General features: G+C 51.4%; 8 protein-coding genes across 8 annotated transcripts; 2 read left to right on the top strand and 6 right to left on the bottom strand.

Moving 5' to 3' along the window:
* Positions 1–1429: 1429 nt before the first annotated feature.
* SEC15 (Rab GTPase-binding exocyst subunit SEC15) lies at positions 1430–3925 on the top strand (the record flags this gene model as incomplete). Its single annotated transcript, XM_076687105.1, has 1 exon — positions 1430–3925. The coding sequence occupies one exon, from the start codon at positions 1430–1432 to the stop codon at positions 3923–3925; it is 2496 nt and encodes an 831-aa protein (XP_076538665.1).
* A 340-nt stretch (positions 3926–4265) lies between these two features.
* TRVA0_050S00606 (uncharacterized protein) lies at positions 4266–4640 on the bottom strand (the record flags this gene model as incomplete). Its single annotated transcript, XM_076687104.1, has 1 exon — positions 4266–4640. The coding sequence occupies one exon, from the start codon at positions 4638–4640 to the stop codon at positions 4266–4268; it is 375 nt and encodes a 124-aa protein (XP_076538664.1).
* Positions 4641–4980: 340 nt separating this feature from the next.
* On the bottom strand, positions 4981–9777 carry BCK1 (mitogen-activated protein kinase kinase kinase BCK1; the record flags this gene model as incomplete). The annotated part of the gene is made up of 2 exons (XM_076687103.1): positions 4981–8385; positions 8626–9777. The coding sequence occupies 2 exons, from the start codon at positions 9775–9777 to the stop codon at positions 4981–4983; spliced, it is 4557 nt and encodes a 1518-aa protein (XP_076538663.1).
* Positions 9778–10565: 788 nt separating this feature from the next.
* On the bottom strand, positions 10566–11111 carry MRPL49 (mitochondrial 54S ribosomal protein bL21m MRPL49; the record flags this gene model as incomplete). The annotated part of the gene is made up of 1 exon (XM_076687102.1): positions 10566–11111. One exon carries the CDS (start codon positions 11109–11111, stop codon positions 10566–10568), a length of 546 nt encoding a protein of 181 aa, XP_076538662.1.
* A 659-nt stretch (positions 11112–11770) lies between these two features.
* TRVA0_050S00540 (uncharacterized protein) lies at positions 11771–12856 on the bottom strand (the record flags this gene model as incomplete). Its single annotated transcript, XM_076687101.1, has 1 exon — positions 11771–12856. One exon carries the CDS (start codon positions 12854–12856, stop codon positions 11771–11773), a length of 1086 nt encoding a protein of 361 aa, XP_076538661.1.
* A 382-nt stretch (positions 12857–13238) lies between these two features.
* Positions 13239–15815, top strand: FZO1 (mitofusin; the record flags this gene model as incomplete). Its single annotated transcript, XM_076687100.1, has 1 exon — positions 13239–15815. One exon carries the CDS (start codon positions 13239–13241, stop codon positions 15813–15815), a length of 2577 nt encoding a protein of 858 aa, XP_076538660.1.
* Positions 15816–16393: 578 nt separating this feature from the next.
* Positions 16394–18100, bottom strand: DAL4 (allantoin permease; the record flags this gene model as incomplete). The annotated part of the gene is made up of 1 exon (XM_076687099.1): positions 16394–18100. One exon carries the CDS (start codon positions 18098–18100, stop codon positions 16394–16396), a length of 1707 nt encoding a protein of 568 aa, XP_076538659.1.
* Positions 18101–19095: 995 nt separating this feature from the next.
* Positions 19096–20337, bottom strand: TRVA0_050S00474 (tRNA-ribosyltransferase family protein; the record flags this gene model as incomplete). The annotated part of the gene is made up of 1 exon (XM_076687098.1): positions 19096–20337. One exon carries the CDS (start codon positions 20335–20337, stop codon positions 19096–19098), a length of 1242 nt encoding a protein of 413 aa, XP_076538658.1.
* Positions 20338–20364: the final 27 nt, after the last annotated feature.

Raw genomic sequence — 20364 nt, 5'->3', positions numbered from 1 at the left:
AGGGACGTTCGGCCCGCAGGGAAAAACGTGGAATAAAGGCAGAGTCGTTCAGGTTTAACTGCCAACCCCACGTGGTCGTCTTGGTTAAAATGCCGCAAGCCCTGGGGTAAAATGGCTAAAGTGGTAACTACAGATGCAATACCCACCTTCAACTATGGTGGTTGTATCCCGCCTGTGGTTCTGCCGGCCTGTAGGTGCTTTTGGAAATCGACAGCAGTTGCTGCTTGTCTACAATCACCACTGGTCTTGATGGCAAGAGTGCTGTCTCCCTGATTCAGCTTTTAGCGGATCAATGACACATAATCTGCGGGATGTGCCGATAAATAGAACCGCGTTCGCGTGCCATCATGATCCATACAAGCAATTCAGAATCAACGGTGAGACGGTTTGTGGTGCAATATGAACCCCGGGGTATAGCCGCACAAGCCTCACAAGCCACTGTCTCTGTCAGTTGATTGGGTACAAAGGATTGCGGAGAAGACTGAACTGTCATTCTGTAAGGGCAAATCAGGGCGTTTTCGTCAAACCACGGAGAGTCATGCTGCAAATGATCAACTTGGAGACTGTTCATTCAGGTTATTAGAGCATGTATTTAAAGTCTAGACACTTGACATATATCGCACTCCGCAGTCTCTCGGTTCCCAACACCCAAATACGACGGCCTAGAATCTGTTTGGCAAATATCCCCATCTGCAATCCTCATGGCTATTCCACATCCTAATCTCTAGCAAAATACATTCTCGCAGCTGTCCCATACCCCACTGCGAGGAACATCTTCCACAACCCTGAGGAGCATCACAATCCTAAACAGCAATATCGCGTTACATCTCAGAAAGGAGCCGACACTTCCCATTAAATGACTCAGGTCTTTCTTTGGAGTGACTTAAAAACCCCAGCCGTATAACTGCTGAATGTCACCACCAATGCTATCCGGATTAGCTACAAAAAGGAAAGTTGAGTGTATGGAACGAGTACAGTAAGCAACCTCCTCCTCTTTTAACCCCTCTTAAAGAGACAAGCTAGCTAGTGTGGGGTGGGAATCATTCCCTATACAAGCAATTCCTCCGCGAAGCGGTCCAATACACTCCGCTGCTAACGTGTAATGGGGGGACCAGTCCCCCCAAACCCCCCTAGGGCTCCGCTCCGCGGAGATCTGGTTGATACGAGGGGGTTTGGGGGCAGAGCCCCCAACTAGGGGAGCTCGAGGGCTGGCCCTCGAAAGAACATTGGAGCAACGTAGTATATCGTGCGGCTCATAACGCCGCACATTAGCACGTGACCACACGCCGCACATAACTTGATCGCTGTACAGTTAAGCTACCCAGCGTCTCTCTCCAGGAGACAGCGGGAACGAGTACGACAAGTCAGAGGCGCCCCGGAACCAGGAGGTTTAAACTTTAAATCAGCAAAGCAGCGACAAAACGCAAAAATGGCCGCGGCGGCGGTGGTCCCACAAGGGCCGGAGGAAGCGGAAAGCGATTCTCTGAGAGACATGTCACTACAGCTGGAGCAATTACTGTCGAGCGACCCGGTGCTCCACACCAAGAAGGGCGGGCTCGACACGACGGACGATTACCTAGAGCAATTGGCACCGATTCTGAAGGATGCGCTGGAGAACGACACTACCGAGGAACTGCTTCTCAAGTGTGAGGCGTTCAAGAAGGACCGGGACCGCGAGATTGACGAAATATGCAGCGGGAACCATAATGAGTACATGGCATCTGTCGAGCAGATGGGCCAGGTGACTGCAGAAGCGCAGAACATCCGGGAGAGCGCTAAGACCATAGGCAAGCAGCTCCAGTCGACGGGAGAGATCTTGGCCGACAAGAAGAATGCGCTCATTGAGGCTCGCCGCGTGCGGAAGAACGTCGATAGCGCGATTGAGGCGGTCACCGCCTGTCTGCAGGTGCTTGATCTGACCAATAATGTGCACGAGCTACTCCAGGAGAAGCGCAAGTTTGCAGCGCTCAAAAGTTTGGATGATCTTCAGAACGTGCACTTGAAAGAAGTGTCGCAGTATGCGTTTGCGCAGTTAATTAACCGGTCGGTGCCTGCGTTGACCAAGATGGTCCGACGCGACACGATCACAGATATTGAAGTGTGGCTCCAGGAGACGCAGCAGCTGAAGACCCAGATCGGCCACAAGGCGTTTTCGGCCATTGAGAAGCAGCGTCGGGAGTGGAAGGCTGTCGTAGAGAAGAACCCTCACTTGAAGCGGTACAAGTTCAACTCGCAGGTCGAGAAGTCGTATCGTGAGACAGGCGTAGACCATCTCAGCGAGTTGGCCTCGGAGGTAATGAGCATAGACTTTAGCCACCTGTATGAGTGCGTATTGGTGCACTCGAGCATGGGACGGCTGGAGGAGTTCCAGCACCATTTCGAGACGGACCGTAAGATTCAGCGGGACTATCTGGTGCCCCAAAGCCTTTCGCTGCAAAATTCTGAGGGAGTAGACGACCTGAATGAGTTTAGCAGCGTGCTCCAGAGCATCGCCGGGGTCTGCATCATTGACCGGCAGATTTCGCGTAACATTCCCACACTGAGGCCCGTGAAAGAAGTTGAGGATATTTGGGATTCGCTGAGCACAAATATTATTTCGTTCCTTACGAATGAGCTCAAGTCCGCAAGGGAAATTGACACGATTAAGAAGCTCAAAGATCTAATGGGAACTTTCTTGCACACCATGCAGAACGCCGGTTTCAACGTATCGGGAATCCAGAGCTTGCTTGTGACTCTGTTCAAGGGCTACTCGAGCTTTCTGCGGTCCAACTTTGCAGACGAGTTCGCTCGCATCGTTATCAGCGACAACTACATGCCCATGTTGGTCAGCACGCAGAAGGTGTACGATGGCATTCTCGACAACTGCTGGTACACGCCGTCCCCCGAAGAACTGGCAAAGCAGTTTCCGCGTACGTTCCCCTTCTCCAAAACGTATCCTCTCGTGTGCCTCAATCTACGGACGTTTATTGAAAGTCACAACAAATTTTTAGACGACCTTCAGTACGATCCGGTGCTTGTTGAGGATATCATCAGGAACGCCGTAGACGATTTATTGGTGGATGTTGTGTGCAGGACGTTTGACGAGCGGCTCCAGGCGAGCACACGGGAGCAAATTGTCCAGATCCTCGTCAACCTAGACTACTTTGTCGACGCGGCTCGGGGAATTGAGGAACTGCTCTATGGACAACGCATCTCGGGCAGGAAGGCCAAGCTTACCCTAAAGGCTACCCAGGAGCTGCAGGAAACGCGTAAGCGGGCCGAAGCGCGAGTCTATGAGCTGGTCAACACCAACGTCGATAGCTTCCTCGATCTGGCCGACTACGATTGGCATACTACTCACGTTAATGTCGAACCAAGCACTTTCCTGTTTGACATGGTCTCTTTCCTCAAAACGCTGGTCACGTCCACCCTGGGGAACTTGCCCAGTTCTGTCAAGAGCCTCATTTACTTCAACGCGTTTGACCATCTGGCCATGTCGATGCTGAAGTTTTTGACCTCCGCCAGCGATCGCATGACATTTGAGGCGGTGGAGAACTTTGACCTTGACATTCGCTACCTGGAGCAGTTCGTTGACCAGATTGCCGAAGACGCCAACGATATGTCGCTAACCACTACCTTCACCGAACTGCGGCAGTGCATCAACCTTATCCAAAGTGACGACGTCAACGAATACATTGATCCGCACATTCGGCTGCGTAAGTACGATCGAGTGACCAAGGAGACGGCTCAGCTACTGTTCCAGAAGATCCAGTATGCCCGTCAACTGCGCCAGTTGCAACATGAGCGTAGTGCGAGCGGCGACAACCAGCGCCTCTCCCAGGGGTCCAACCCGCCAGGCCACTCGTCTCCGTCGTCAAGAATGATGCAGTTTTACCGGTCTAGTGTTGAAAAGCTCAATGACAAAAATCGAAATAGCCATGGCTAACCGACATTCTGCTTATCTGATCAATCCATAACCGGTATTTAATCTAGCTATTTGCCGCTTGATCAGTCCATATCCCACTTAGCTATTGCAGGGTTGATAAAACGCATGTTAGTTAGTGTTGAAAAAGCTCAACGACAGTATTGAACTAATACTAAAGGTTAGTCTAGCTATTGTTGATAAACCGCTAGTTGATTACTGATCTATGAAGTACTTCAGGACCCCCCAACACTGTCCTTGGATGGCAAAGTGACTAGAATATGCAAATCCAATTACAATATTAACAGTATTTACACAATACAATCGGACTAATAAATAAATGTGACAAAAAGTTATTCCTGGCCTACCATAGCCATGTGCTCTTGCTTGGGTCCTGCCCTGGGGCTGCGGCGGAGGCGGCCGCGGCCGCGGTAGTGGCAGCACCACCCGCCGCTTTCTTCTGTTGTTCGACCGCCTCTGTCAGCTCGTTCCTCAGCTTGCTGACCTGCTCTTCCAGCTCCCTCTCGGTGACAGGATAGTCAAGCTGGTACCACAGCAACATTAGACCAAAGTAGGTGACTGATCCCGTCAAAAAGACTTTTGCGAAAGGAAGAGCCAGCGACCGCAGCGACAGCTTCGGAGGCTGCGTCTGGTTCGTGTATAACCTCCTGCTAATAGGGCTTACTCTCCTGAACTGCATCATCATGATCATTTGGTCCTGATTCGAATCTCTGGTCATGGTTGGGGTATTAAAAATGCCTCTTTCCCAGCGGCTGGGGGCGCGCATCATGCGGCTGTGCACCACATTGTACTTTTCGGTCAATTAGTATCATTAATTAACATCATTTGATTGATTCTTAATGTCTCAACACGTGGATGGATCCGACGAAGTTGGTAATACGATGATGGATAGAATGAACTACATGTAGATGGTGTGGCTCGATCGATCCGACTACATTGGCGATTAATCTATGTTAGCGGGTAGAATAAAATCAAATAGATGGAGTAGACGGGTAGACGGGTAGATGGGTAGATGGGCAGATGGTAGCAGATAAATATGTTAGTACTAAAAATACAGGTTAATTCTTTCTAGTGTTTCGTCGCTTCGGAGGCTCCTTCTTCTTGCTGTTTATCATCTTGCCCAGATTGGTGTCAACAAAACTGAACCCGTCCGGCACCCGGCAGAAAGCGTGCTTGAGAAGCTGCTGGGCAGTTGGCCGCAGACTCGGGTCGGTTCTGAAGCACTGATCCAAAAAATCGCGCCCCAGGGAACTGACATACGGTTTGGTGTCCTCTGGAATGGGCGGAGCTTGTCGCGATGTGCCCAGCTTGTACATGGCTCCAATTGCTTCGTCGGTAGACCACGGACGCCGGCCAGCAAACATCTCAAGGACAACGCACCCTAAAGACCAGATGTCAATCTTGGCGCTGTATCCTTGCTTCTTTTGCTGCACAACGTTGTGGATTACCTCGGGCGCCATCCAAAATATAGTGCCCTGCATCGACATTTCAGCATCGTTGGCGTAGATGTCCCTACTCTTTTTGGAGATGCCAAAGTCGGAGATTTTGCATACACCATCGAGATCAAGCAGCAGATTATCCGCCTTGAGATCTCGGTGGAGAATCCCGCAAGAATGTAAGTAGGAAAGCCCCTCGAGCACCTGACACGTCAGGGACTGGATGATCTGTTCTTCAAACCGCCCATGCATCTGCAGTACTCGCCCAACCGAGCCACCGGGGACGTACTCTAAGAACATATTGTACACGTCAGCATTGGCTTCAAACCCGAGATACTGCACAATGTTGAGGTGGTCCAAATCTTTGAGGGTCTCGACTTCCGAGTGGAGCGCCTCAATGACCTCCTTCTGCCTCGCATTGGCCTTGTCGCTCGCCGTCTGAGGCACCTCGACCTGCTTGACGGCCATCATTTCACCAGTAGTAGCGTTCAGGGCAAGGTATACTTTACCAAACGTTCCTTTCCCAATCAACTCACCCTTGACCCACACAAACTGCTTGTATTCTCCCTTTTGGTCTCGCAGCGTACTAATGTTCTTGAGCTGGTCGGGTTTGACCTCAATAAGCTTCTGGCCCCACAGTTTGGTGCTCTTCCGCCGGAGAAGCGCTCCACTATTGTCGTTCTTGGAGTTCGCAGCAGCCGAGAACTTCTTACGCGCCTCGCTCGCTTCTCGTGCTACGACTCGAATAGATTTCATCCGCCGCCTCTTGACAGTACTTCCAGAACCGCTCGATGTCGAAGTTGCGTGACCAGTACCGGAAGAAGAAGGGGTCGAATCATCTTTGAGTGGAACAGAGTATATTCTTGGACCACTTGTCTCGCTATCCCTCTCGGAAGCGGACTCAGCGATTGGTGAAATACCGCCGCTAGTGCTTCCACTAACGCTTCGCATGCTGTTCTTTGGCTCTGCCACGGGAGAGAGGTCAGGTACAAACGAGTTTGAACGCGAACGGGTATAAGAGAGCCGATTATCGCTCTTATCACCAAGAGGAGATAGAGGTGGCGAGAGCGGAGCATCGTCAATAATTGGCTTGTCGAGATCAGTATCAGGGAAGAACTGTTCCAGGTTATCATATACAACTTCCGCGGGAGGCCGCACTGCCCAATTCTCCTCATCAGTAAGTGGCGACTTCAGCGGGGAGAGCTGCGATGAATAGATGGTCTGCTTCGCTTCGCTCGTGGAAGCAGTCGGCGTCTTGGGCTTGGACTGGTCGATTGGCTTCTTCGCCCACAGCCCGCCGTCACTATCGCTATCGTCGTCCATATCCTCAAAGGCCGGAGCTCCTTCAAAGGAGATGAAATTCTCTACAAACGCCGGGTGGGCACCTGGCCTATTCGATGTCGTCAGGGTATCATCCTCATCCTCATCATCCTCATCATCATTATCGTTAGTAAAATCATAAAACTCAGGCTCCTGAGATCCGGACAGGTTCGTTGCAGAAACAGCGAACAGAGTGGCAGGCGAAGTTGAACCGCTGACTGGTTTCCGGGCCACCGTTTGCTTTCGGCTCACATACGGCTTCGGTATCAGCGTCTCGCTCTGGCCAGGACTAAACACATTCAGGGACTGATATCCGGGGACTTCGAGATTGTCTGTTTGAATAGTGATCTTTTCTCGACGCGGCGCGTAACTTGCGCTACGAGTTCCCACTGTGACCTTGTCACTTACAATTGTGCTGCTTCCATTGGACGTTACTCGCCGAATCGACGATTTCCTACCCAAAGGCGGGGGTGGTGCCGCTCGCAACGCCACTAGGTTACTCGATCGTCGTTCCAAGGAAGGCTTGTACTGCAGAGTTGGCGTATCCTCAGTGGGGCTCTCCGTTATTGGGGGCGGTATGTCCTTTGCAACTGGAGTCGACAAGTCCGGCGCTTTTCGATCATATGGCGAAGCTCGACGGTCGTCAAAGTTGATAACTCGTTTCTCTGGCCTGATTACTTTGAAGGAGTCGTCGGCAGCCCGAGTGTCGACAGAAAGATTTGGAGCTGTTTTGTTCCTAGTTGCTGTCGCAGAGGTAGTGTTTGTCGTAGAAGCAGGCGCGCTAGAAGCAGCAGTATTAGTTCCAGCAGGTGGTTGACTTGATGTCGCCGTGGTGGTACTGCTAATTGGCGCCAGCGGCACCCGGAGGCTGTCTGTACTCTTCGTATTGCTCACAGTAGTAGCCGTTGAGTTCGCTGAACTTCCTGGTCGAGCGCTAAAGTAGTCGACTGGTTTGTCTTTTTCTCTTTCGGACACTGTACTAGGCGCTCCACTAGCTGTTGTTGTCGCCGTCGCGCCAATCATGTATTGCGGGGTTGTGGGGTACTTATTAAGCTGATCAGAGTCGGCCGACAAGCCTGGAGAAGGTGTTAGCTTTGTTGGCGATGGAAGGCCGATATATAGCTTAATGAGATCAGAGGTTTTGTAAAGAACTGAGGACAGCAAATGATCACTAAGCGCTTCACCTTGCGTGTGCCCAAAGTCAGTCAAGTGAAATGTCGCACCGGCCCAGCTGACAATGTTCAGTTCTGATGCAATCATATTCTTCACGTCGTCGATTGTTGTCGCCTCACTGATGTTAACCACTGTAAAAGTGTCATTGTTTACTGTCACAAGCACCATTTTCGTGATCTTGGAAATGCGCACTGGGCGGTATTTAGGGTCGATTGTGTCTCCCTTGATGGGCCGATCGAACATGAGAGCATTGGGCGATGTCGGCGATTCTAAGCGATTAGAAGAGTGATACCCGTCATCCCTACTGCTACTTTTATGATGGTGGTCCCTCCGCCTGAGTTTCCCAAGGAAGCCTCGCTTTTTCGTCGAGTCTGAAGATGTCTCAACCGCTGAGTCTCTCCCATACGGAGACCGCTCGTCGTCCGGCAGATTGGAAGTCGAGCTATTCGGGAACATGAATGACGACTCGGACGAGGAGGACTTGTTATGCCTGCGGAGAAATCCAGGGGGTCGGAAAGACGGCGACGAGGGGCTCTAGTTTCCAAGGTTAGCGTTGTGTAAATAAAAACACCAGCAGGGGTCGAAACAACTCTAAAACATACTCAACGACTACCCATCAAAACATGCCCAGCGAGTACCATCGGTCAAGTGCCCCCACCGTCTAAAGTAGAGGAGTTAAACCTGAAGTATTCATTGAGTATTCAAATCGAAGAGCGTGCTCCAAAATCAATTCCCTCCCCCCTCAAATGATGGCAAAAAAAAAGGAATACTTACCGGCAGCTTCATTTTCCCTGTGGATTCGAATATTGAAGACGGCCGCGAAACGTCGCTGGGTCCTGGTCTTAGTCGCGGCGGAATCGATGCATCTGAGTACTTCCGCTCTCCAATCTCAATTGGCGATACTTCAGATGCCTCCGTATCAGAGGCGACTGCAGTGTTGCTAGTATCAACATAAAGCTGCATATCTGCCGAGGTTGTGGATGATGTTTTGTTTAGTAGCTTGCGCAGAATATGCAAAAATCGCGAAGGACTCGACTCGTACTCTTCGCTCTTGGTGTAGAAATGGCCCAGCTTTTTCAGATTCTGGTAGTTCGACATGGCCAGAAACGCCTCGCCACAGATATTGTTCCGTGCAAACGTGTGCACCCAGTCTGGGCCAAATCGGTTCACCTCCAAGAAATAGACCACCCGCTCCATCGTCCACTCATTGGGGTCATTGGCATTCCAACTGACGGTAGTCGTGGCTGGACGAAGGCTACCGCTCTTATCGCCCGACAGCTGGCGTGGATGCTCAACATTGGACTTGCGTCCTGGGAGATACGGACCCGGAGTGCTGTTCTTGGGCGAAGTAGCCGCATTGAAGTCTGATCTCAGCTCCTGGTGCGACCGGTAAGTCTTGGGCACCTTCTGCGGGCTAGTCGGGTGGTGGAATCGTAGCGGGTGCATGGCATTGTTGGTGTTATACACCGGCGCATTGAGGGCCATGCGGTCCTGGCTCGGCTTGGGCTCGCCGTGAGAATCTCCCGGGGACGCAAATGCCCCTGCTGTGTGGTACAGAGAAGACCCGCTGGTCGCTGTGTAGTAGGAAGATGCGCTGTCCACATTGGGCACGGGACTGGGCTCTTCGATCCCTCGCGATACTGACCGGTTGGGCGTCGACGGGTACATTTGGGGCTCAGGCATGGGCAGAGGCGTTGAGACAAGCCTCGAGTTGCGCGGGTATGGCACCTTCTGGGGCGAATTGCGGTGCCGCGACAGCGGCTGGGGGTGGAGGTGGTCGTTGGCCGGGCGGTCCATTGATCCTCCTCGCGGCCGGGGCATCCTGAGATGCGAGTCGGGGCTGACGAACGAGACCTGGTCAGTCGCCTCGTCGAACACGGGGATATCCTCCAACAAGAACGACGGAACCTCGTCGTAGTTGGACATTTTCTTCAGGCGCCACGGCTTGAGAGGGGTGGCTTAGATTTGGTTGAGTCGCATGGATCCCGGCGCAGCGCATCACCGTTTCATCGGCGCTACGCACGATCTCACGTATCAAACGGCTCATTAGTTTAAGTTTGGATCTCCAGCCGTTAGTTTAAAGTTCAGATCTCGAGCTATGTTTACTCAGTTTATTATCAAGTCCGGAATTACTGGTAGACGGGTAGTTAGAGCCAATGTACTACCAATAGTCAGTGTCGTGGAGATACATGTAGATCTTGTTAAAAATTCCTATTTGATACCGGTTCTATAGTCTGAAGGTATTCAAATTAAGTGCCTCGCATAGTATATTAAACTCAATTTACTGGGTAAACCGATAGTTAGTGTACCGCCAGTACTACTAGTACTACTAGTAGTCAGAGTCCTGAAGAGATTAGGTATACGCTGTTCAGGACATTATAGCCTCAAGCTTATTCAATCTCCTTTGTATATTAGCTCAATCTACTGGGGTAAACCGGTTTTATACTACCGGAGAGTCCAGGATTCGCACTATCCATGGTATTCCGATAGTCAGAATCCCGGAGATATTACTCAATACCTTTTCAGGACACTACCAGTATAACCTCCAGTTATTCAAATTACCGGCAAGCTCCATAAGACCTATTAGAAGATCTATTAAACTCAATTTACTGGAGGAATCCTTCTCAGGAAATTAACTACAAGTAGAGTAGACGAGCCAGGCAATCCCTGAGGGGTGAATTCTATTTACAACGATAAAAAATATTAAAGAAAAGCTAGTTCACCTCGAGCTGGTTAATTCGGATGGCAGTAAGGCAGTTCTTCTTGACAATGTGTCGCACGTGCCGTCTTCGCGGCTTGGTCTTGCCCTCAACCTCTCGCTTCTCTCGCGTCTTCTCGACAACAGTACCCTTAATAGTAAAAGCCGATGGATCAATTCTTGGAGCACCGGTCAAAGTATAATCCCTCGATCCAATGCTCGACACTTGGTCAAAGTTGAGAACATCACCGATCTGGACGTCGCTCATTCGGACCGGCAGAGTGACAAGATCACCTTCTTGGACCAAAAACTTTCGATCATGAATGTGGACAGTGGCGTAGAGCCGAGGGGCTTCCTTGAGTGGGGTAAGGTCTTCTGGCTTGAGGTAGTTGTACTCTCGTTTCAGCATCTGCTCCGGATCAATGGCCTGGACGCTGTCAACGTTGAACTTGTTCTGGCTTGAGCTCGCGGAGAAAGCTCGAGATGCAAAGACCGCCCGGTTGCATGCGGGCAGTATTGTCCGTGGCAGCTGGACCGCTCTTCGTGCCGCTATTCGGAACATGTATGTATATATTGGATGCTGGTTAGTATGGTATTTTGTCGCGGAACACAAATTTTCAATTTGTCGCTGCGCGCATTCCGGTCCCGAACATCACCTCTCATCTACTCCACTAATAATATGTACCCCATAGTTTTTCTTGATTCTCCCATAGCTCTCGATGGTTCTCTGCTTTGCCCAAGGGCTTGAGTTGCTCTACTAAAGCTAAGTACCTGAATATATGGACCTGTTTCCATGGTGGAGCGTCATATGGGGTAGTTCATGAACAGTATGATCACGTGATAGCTTAATTTGGATTAATTTACGCGATTAATTAATTAAATCTTCTAGAGCCGGCCGGACGGCTGCAGTTAATGCTATCAATATTTCACAGTTCACGCTGATCTAGAGAGTCAGATGAGCTCGTCAACGAGACGTCCGCTTAAATCAATTGTTTTTCCCCCATAATTTGCGGTCTTTGAGCCATCGTACTTAATTCATTTGATGTTTGTTTAGTGAGCCGCAACATATGCGGCGGTGAACCATCGAACGCAATAACCCCGCGATGATTTTCCAAGCTCTCACGTCCAAACTGATAAAGAGTCACATCCAAACTGACGAAGAATCACATCCAAACTGGTGAAAAGTCACATCCAAGCTGGTAAGCTGGTAGCTGATGTAGATTACGCCCAAGCCGACGTAGAAAACTCTTCTCCCGCTATCCACACCTTTTCAATTGCTCGCGTCGCTCGAATGTCTTCAATTGGATTATCCCTCAGCAAAACTAAATCGGCACGGCAACTTACACCAATTTTCCCCCGGTCATTGATGCCAAGTATCTTGAATGGCAACTCCGTGGCTGCTCGCAATGCATCAACAGTAGATAACCCTGCTTCAACCAGAGCTTCTAGCTCGTAGTGCATGCTTACACCATGTGGGAAACTTGCAGGCGTCCCCGGAGTCGCATTGGAGTCAGTACCGGCTAATATCGGCACCCCTTTGCGATAAAACTCGCGCACGGTTTCTCTAGCCCACTTGTAGTCTAAACTTGCACTGGGCCCCATTTTTGCAGTGAAGGCTTTGAGTATTGCCAAGGTTGGAATAGAACATCGGCCGTTTTCCACCATGCTAGATATCTGTTCACTATCCAGTAGATTATCAATGGGTAGGTGGGTAAGAATATCTGCCTTGGCCAACTGCGCCATTTTGAACGTCTCCTTTGTAACCGCGTGAACAACGGCAAGTTTTCCATGCTTATGCGCCTCGGATACGATAGCGTTCAGCGTATCCTGGCTAGGACCTGGGATATCTGCCACGACTTTGATATAGTTAGCTCCTTCCCCGACGCGATTGCGTACAAACTGCACAGCGTCTTCCGGACGCGCTACAAGCGCATCGACTGGAAGAGAAGGCAAGCCGCTGTGTGCACTACCAGGAGAAGTAGCGAAAATGCCACAGGTTAGTATGTCAGTGACCCCTTTTCTGCCCCTAAGTGAATTGAGCAGGGAAAGCTGGAGCGTGCCCATGTCCCATGCCGTAGTGACCCCATGTTTTGCCATGTCAATTACGTTCTGCGGGCCGTCCAAATGCATGTGGCAGTCAACAAGCCCTGGAATGAGATACATCCCTTTACAATCAAGGTGATTCTCAGCCGTCTTGGTGTTGTCAACAATTTTGCCGTTCTCAACTACCACCTGCGTAGGTCCTTGGAACCTTTCTCCGTCAAATACCCTAACATTCTCAAGGGAAAACCGAATGCTTCCTGTCATTTATCCTAGCTGTCCACCGTGGAACTCCATTCAATCGATGGCCAATCTTAAATCCTTGGGGTCATATGACCAGTCTCGAACCTCCAGGGTCCAGACAGGGTCCAACCCCGGGGTCCGATGAGCGGGTACGCGGCTGCAACAACCTGGCACGGCTGTGACAAATCAACGCGGTGGTAACGCACGAGAACGGCTGTAACAACTCCATGCGGCTGTAACAAACAAGAACGGCTGTAACAATCCAGTACGGCTCTGACTCGGTTCGTAGTGCGGCTGGTGGCCATCCCAAACATCATCCAACAGTGGGTTCCCGCCAACGTCGCCAAAAATTTGCCCCCAACCCATCGCATGTGTGTATGAAGCTGGAAGCCTTGGATACCACGAGATGAGCGAGAACGATGAGAGCAGCAAGGCCGAACCGGCCAAGTATGCCTCGGACAAGCCGCCCGCGCCGTTTTCCGACTCGGGATATGCCGAGTCGTTCGAGGACGAGGAGGCCATTGACGACACCCAGGATCACGAGATACGGCCTGACATATACGCCGTCAACGGCGAGTTCGTCGAGACTCATAAAGGCCACAGGAGGTCCCCATCGCTAATAGCGCAGAAGCAGGCGCTGGCCCAGGTGACGCAGCTCCAGTATAACAACAATCGCATTGCTCTGGGACGGCTCATCTCCCAGGTGCAGCGATTGCTCAAGGAGCTTCAGCGGATGAACCGGTCGTGGCCCATCTACTACCCCTCCGTAGAGTCCAGGCAAAAGTACACAAGGAACCCTGATAAGCGGCCCGTCAACGAAGACATAATGGCCGTAGACCTGGACTCCGATGAGGAGCCGCCGATCGTCAACCTGGAAACGGCACCGCGGCTGGTGACGCCCCAAGTGACCAAGGGATTCAATGTGTTCAAGCTGGATTTGAAGCTGGGGTCCCTTTCGTCTGATGAGCTTGTACATCAGCTGGAGAAGAGCTCTGTAGCGTCTCTTTTGGAGGAGAAAATTTCGCAGACGCTGAAGCACTTGCAGGCCCTCCGGGAGAGAATCGACGACACTTCGTCCAAAGTGCTGATTACGGGTGATCTGAACGCGGGCAAGTCGACCTTCTGTAACGCATTACTGCGAAGGAGCTTGCTTCCTACGGACCAGCAGCCGTGCACAAACGTTTTCTGCGAGGTTCTCGACTGTGGCGACAACAATGGCGTAGAAGAGGTGCATGCTGTGCACCTGGGCCGGGATTACGACCGCCTGGACGAGTCTTCATATGAAATTCATAAGCTAGAGGAGCTGGAGGACTTGGTGTTGGAATTGGAAAAGTATTCGATCCTCAAGGTATACGTGGACGACCGGCGGCCGATGGACCACAGTCTGCTACGTAATGGCGTAGTGGACATTTCGCTTATTGACGCTCCTGGCCTCAACAAGGACTCATATCAGACGACGCAGGTGTTTTCTCGACAGGAGGAGATTGATCTGGTTGTGTTTGTTGTCAGCGCCGAAAATCACTTTACCTTGTCCGCAAAGGAGTTCATTACTACGGCCGCTCATGAGAAGTCGTTTATTTTCATTGTTGTGAACCGTTTCGACACGATTAAAGACAAGAGCCGTTGCATGAAGCGCATTCTCGACCAGGTGGCCGACCTGGCACCAGAGACTCACAAAGATGCCCGGGACTTTGTGCATTTTGTCAGTTCCGAAGACGTTTTGGCGAACATGCCTAGTAGCAGTAAAAACCCTGGTGGTCCGGGTGGTCCCGGTGGTGGTGATGACGGTCCAGGCGGCGGCGATGATGATGAAGGTGGAGATCCAGACTTTGACCGGCTGGAAGAGTCTTTGCGAAACTTCGTACTGGAAAAGCGGTCTCTGTCCAAGCTGGCACCAGCCAAAACTTACCTAGGCAACATCCTCCACGATTTGGAGACCCTGGCCGACGTAAACGTCAAGGTCACTGGCGGAGAGCGCGATAAACTTCTCGAAGACCTCGACGGCCTAGCGCCCAAGTTCGACGAATGCATTGCTTCCAGCGCCAAGGTCAGCGAGCAGGTCGATAAGGAAATCGACAAACTAACGAACCGCGTCTACGATACCACTACTGAGCGGCTTAACCAGGTGATCCAAGAGACCGGCGAGACCCCGGTGGTGCCGTACCAGTCTGTCATGGAGTCGATCAAGTACGCCCAGCTGACGCGACAGGAGATCATCAACCGCATCCAGCAGGAAGTGTACGCCTGTGAGGAAGCAGCGCGGCTCGATACCGTCAGCGGCGTGAACGCCATCAAGAATCTGGGCATTATGCATCTGGGCAACCATTCTGCGTTCGACAAGGTGTTCAAATCTGAGGCCATGTTTTCGAAGCGCCGGGACAACTTGGCTCGGGCCATCATCGCGGACCTGTCGATTAGCGACTTTGTCGACATTAGCATCCCGCATCTGCTACCCGAGCCCAAGACAAGCGATTCTAAAGAGGTTGCTGTTGTAACCACGGTCAACAATGCATTAACGCTGGCCAGTGTTGTGGGTGGCGGCCAGCTCATCCGCAACTCTTCGTGGATCAGGCATGCGTTCAGCGCGCTGGGATGGGTCGACTACGGTACTGTGAAGAAGCTGGTAGTTCCCGCTATTACCGTTGCCACGCTTGCTGGGATTGCCTACGTTATCATGGACATTCCTAACGCTGTGCCGCGCAAGGTGTCGCGCAAGGTGCGCCATGAGATCGAGGCCATGGGCTACGTCCACTCCAATGCGTTGCGCATCTCGCGCGAGTGCGAGAAAGTGCTCAAGTACCCGGCGCAGGACATTCGCACTCTGTTCCAGACCGACATTGAACAGCAGGCGCGCAAGAAGGAGGAGTATGCGAAGCGGGCCGAAGAGGCAGAGAAGGGGTACAAGTACTTTACCCAGCTACAAAAGGATGCCAAGGGTCAGCGTGCCTTGGTTGAGATGTGCAATCTCGAGGTCAACAATTAATGTGTACATACTACCGATCTCTATGGGAAATTCAACTCTTTTCTTGACTAAACGACATCAATGTATACAAATTCTTGCGAAATTGGGGGGACCAGTCCCCCCAAACCCCCCTGTGGCTCCGTTACGCGGAGGGTTGGGCTTCATGGGGTACATTGTAACACTTTGTTACGGGAGTTTTGTTACAGGTCTGAGAAGGTACCGGTAACAGCGGCGTAACGCGAAGTTTGTCATGTACATCAATCCCGCAAACAGCGCGTATTCTTCGCGCAGCGGAGCTACGGGGGTTTGGGGGGGCGGCTCCCAAGTATGCTTGATGGTAGTAATCGTAACCGGGTATATATAACAAACGGGGGTCTTGGCAGCTACAAGAACTTCAATTCATTTCTTGACGAAACGACATTATAAGTCTCTGCAGATCCGAGGAGTTAAATGACATTAATGGACATCTGCAGATCTGAGAATTTCAACTCTTTTCCTCGTAAACGATAGTTGTTTGCATGTAATCTACAGATCTGAAAAATTCGCTCGAATAAACGAGATCTATAATATTCAACTCTTTTCTTCCACTAAGTAAGTGGCTATCTTTTTTCCAGTCGGCGATGCATGGTGTCTTGATCGCACAGTGGCACGCTCTTCGGCTCTTGCCAGACGTATTGTTCGACTATCTCTTCTCCAATCGGCGTTGCAACTAAATGAGAGGCTATCTCTTTCCCAGCCGGGGAAATGGGCGTTGCATGGTCTCTATCGCCGATTAGCACGCTCTCCGGCTCTTGCCAGACGTGCTGCTCGTCAGCTGGCGGGAACGCAAAACAGAGCGCCCAAAAGACTAATGCCGAAGTGATAATGCCAATGGGGAAGGAGAAGTAATACCCTCTCACCGCTCCCCTGCCAATGGGGGCCCCAAGAATACCGAGGAACCCATAAAAGTTCGGGGCAATCCCCATAATATATGCAATGTAGGCACGCCAATTGATCCCCTTTGTGTAGTAATAAACGGAACCTTTGGCGCGGAAGAGGTCCTTGGTTACGTCGAGAAAACCTCTAGCAATAACGTAGTAGTGGCACATCATGATACCGATAATGGCTGAGAGGAAGACCTGGTATGCCGAGAGCCATCCAATAAAGTGCACGGACGTGTTGAGCAGTTTCCATGGGACGCATGCCAACGAAAGAGTAGCACAAATAAGGAACCCGCGGCGAATGTTGAGGTACTTGGGCCACAGAGCCGCTATATCGTTTCCAGCTGGCAGAATATTCTCATATAGACACGAAAGGAGCGCCGAGAACGCAAACATGAGCGCCATGAAGAAGCATCCGGCCCGGTTTGCAGCGGACGGGTCCTGCTCAATAATTCGGTCAAGATACACCACCGGGTTCCACACCACATGGCCAAATCGTGATACACTTGTCTGGGCGACAAACGCACCCACCATGCCAATCAAAAAGTTCCCCACAGGGAACCCGATGACCTGGCCCAGGATGACGTCGCGAGGGGACTGGGCGTATCGCTGGAAATCGGACGCATTGACGATAAAGGTCGAGCAGTTGGCCCAGCTGAGGATCGTGAAGCGGATAATGCGCCAGGCCTTTTTCTCGGGCGAGTGATGCACCTCCATTTGTCTGTGACTGATCGCCTTCATGCCCGAGGTAGAGATCGTCCACCCGAGCATGGCAGCACTCGACACAATGAATACGATCAGTTTTACGTGAAGTAGCACTTTAAGCCGGGGGATCGAGATGAAGCAGATGCCCATGACGAGGAGCCATGCGATCATGAGTCCAATGAGTCCGCCTGAATTAATCGCGTCCCCAGGGGACATGACATTGTGGAGATGCTCTATACCAGGTGCAATGGCCCTGAGCATTACGTAGATGCACTGGCCCGCCTGCACCAAGTTGATGCCGTTCCATATAATGGACATGGCAGCACGGTTGATTACGGGCCAGAAAGCGCCATACACGCCGAAGCTGGACCTTGCCAGAACGGGAAAGCCCACATGGTACACTGCTCCCCCGCGCCCTGAGAAGACCATGTTAACTCCGGCGATGAACTGGCCAGCCGTATGACACCCGATGGCTTCCCAGGTGGAGAGTCCCGCTGCGATAAAGGCGGCCGGACTGAACCAGTTGGCGATGGTCGCAGCTGCCGAGAACCAAAAGTATGTGTAGGTCCAAAACCCCCAGGTCCTCTGGCCATCAGGGATAGGCCGCAGGTCTCTATTGTCGAGAGCCGCCTGTGCGTCCGCATCAGCGTCCACTACTAGCCAGTTTTTAAGCCTCGACATGGTCGAACTTTGCCCATAGAAGGGGAGGATTCAACGATTATTTTATATGTATGAACGTCGTTTATACACAACTGGCTTGTGGCATAGCTTTTATGTTATCTGATCAGTGCAGTAAATGTGAGTAATGTGTATGGAATAATAAATGCACGGCTTGCCTCGCATGCCCACGTCTCAGCGTGTACGCATTCGCGATGAAATGCGGGTGAGGGGGAGCGACTTCGACATAAGTGTTGATCGGTTCAGCATTGTCAAAAGCCGACTTGCCAAACGGAGTAAAATATTGAGACTGGCTTAGACCAAGAAGGTTCAAAAAACGGGTTATCTTTTTGGGGGGTGTTAACTTTTTGACCGGTGACGGGTATGCATGGAAGCCGTGATGGAACGCTGGCACTGCCCTCCATAATGCTGCTGTGCACCATAGATCGACAAACACTTAATATTACACGCAACGAGGCTTAGATATACAACATTAAAGCGGCTAAGATAGACGCCATCGTCGTGCGAATAATTGCTAACCACCAATCGTAATCTGTTGTAGGAAGTGTGGTTGCAACAAACGGCTGTAACAAACTCCCAACAAAGTGTAGTTACATAACTCGTAACAATACCGGAAGAAACTGCCTATCCTTGTTACACGCGGTCGGAACAGCCGGGGAACGAAATTCGTTACACACAGTCTTCAGCCACTCATCAACTGTATGTGCGCAGAGTGGTTAGGTGCATGGCATGAGCCACCACAGTGGCTTAGGTTTGTTAATGCCACGGTAATGGCTTGAATTTGGTAATAATGGCTTAAGGATGTTAATACCGTGGTAATGGCTTGGATTTGGTAGTAATGGCTTGGATCCTGTAATAATGGCTTAGGGATGTTAATATTTGCTGAGGTCATTTAATAGACCTCTTGCTTAGAGAAGAGGCATAACAGCTAGGGTCTATTAAAAATGGATTAAATTGGTTAGTTAGGAAATAGCATACGGGTTAGTTTACGTAGGTCATCACGCAAGTAGATCTATATCAACGGTTTTCAACGCCTCAATAGCCCACTGAGGATACTTCGTCATGTCGCCATGGTACCAATTGTAGAAGAAAGTTCTGACAAAATCGGGATACTCATCGGCCATAATGGCCCGGCGAGCAGACCGCATGAGCTCTAGCTGGTAGTATACATTGTGTAGCGTCAACAAATGGGCGCCCGCCGTCTCTTTGCCCGCCAAATGGAATACCATAGCCCGCGTCATGCCCATTCCCGAGTCCTCCTCCTTGGGTCGACACACAGGGCACCTGCACCCCTCCTCTATGGGCGAGAAGTCTGTGGCATACTTGCGGTTCTTGAGATTGAGCACACCATGCTTGGTAATGGCGTTGCCAAATCGTGCCGTTCGCGTAGGATAGACGCAGTCGAACAGATCAGCCCCGAGGGCCACAGAGACAACCAAGTCCTCGGCGTAGCCCACACCCATACAGTACCGTGGCTTGTTGTCGGGGAGTATATCAGTGCACACATTGACAGTGCGGCAGTACGATTCCTTATCTTCACCACCAGAGAGGCCGCCAATGGCAATGCCCGGCGTGTCACGCTTCATCATCTCGTAGCAGCACTCCTTTCGAAGCTCGGGATCGAGCCCGCCCTGGATGATAGCAAACAAATTCTGCGACTCGGGGTTCTTGTTGGCCGCAATGCACCGGTCGAGCCACCTGATGCTACGCCACATGGCTTCCTCGACGCGCGGACCCGTCGTCAGAGTGGCCACAACGTCGTCCAATTGCATCATGATATCGGATCCAATTGAGTTCTGCAGGTGTATCGAGTGTTCAGGAGTCAGCATCATGGGAGATCCGTCGTGCGGGCTTAAAAACTTGACGCCTTCCTCGGTGATAGTCGCCAGCTTAAGCAGCGAGACCATTTGGAACCCACCACTGTCGGTGAGAATGTTGCCGTTCCACGACTGGAGCTTATGGGCACCGCCAACCTTATCGAGGGTCTCCTGGCCTGGGCGCAGGCCCAGATGGTATGTGTTGTTGAGGCAGATCTTGCACCCGAGGTCCGCGAGCTGGTCGTACGTGAGGCCCTTGAGCGAAGCCTGGGTGCCGACGGGCATGAACATGGGGGTCTCTACCGTCCCATGGGGCAGGGTCATGGTCGCGGCCCGCGCTTTGGATTTCGAGCATTTGGCAAGCAGCTCGAACTTGAGAGCCTTGCCGTTGTACGAAGCCAGTGCACTCGTCATCTTTCTCATTTACGTTCTATCGGGATGATCTTTGAC

The sequence above is a fragment of the Trichomonascus vanleenenianus genome (genome assembly GCF_965637985.1).
Source record: "Trichomonascus vanleenenianus strain CLIB 3782 genome assembly, contig: TRVA0_050S, whole genome shotgun sequence".
NCBI classification, from domain to species: Eukaryota; Fungi; Ascomycota; class Dipodascomycetes; order Dipodascales; family Trichomonascaceae; genus Blastobotrys; species Blastobotrys vanleenenianus.
Note: the sequence above shows the minus strand (reverse complement) of the source record. Positions and strands in the feature narration are given on the sequence as shown.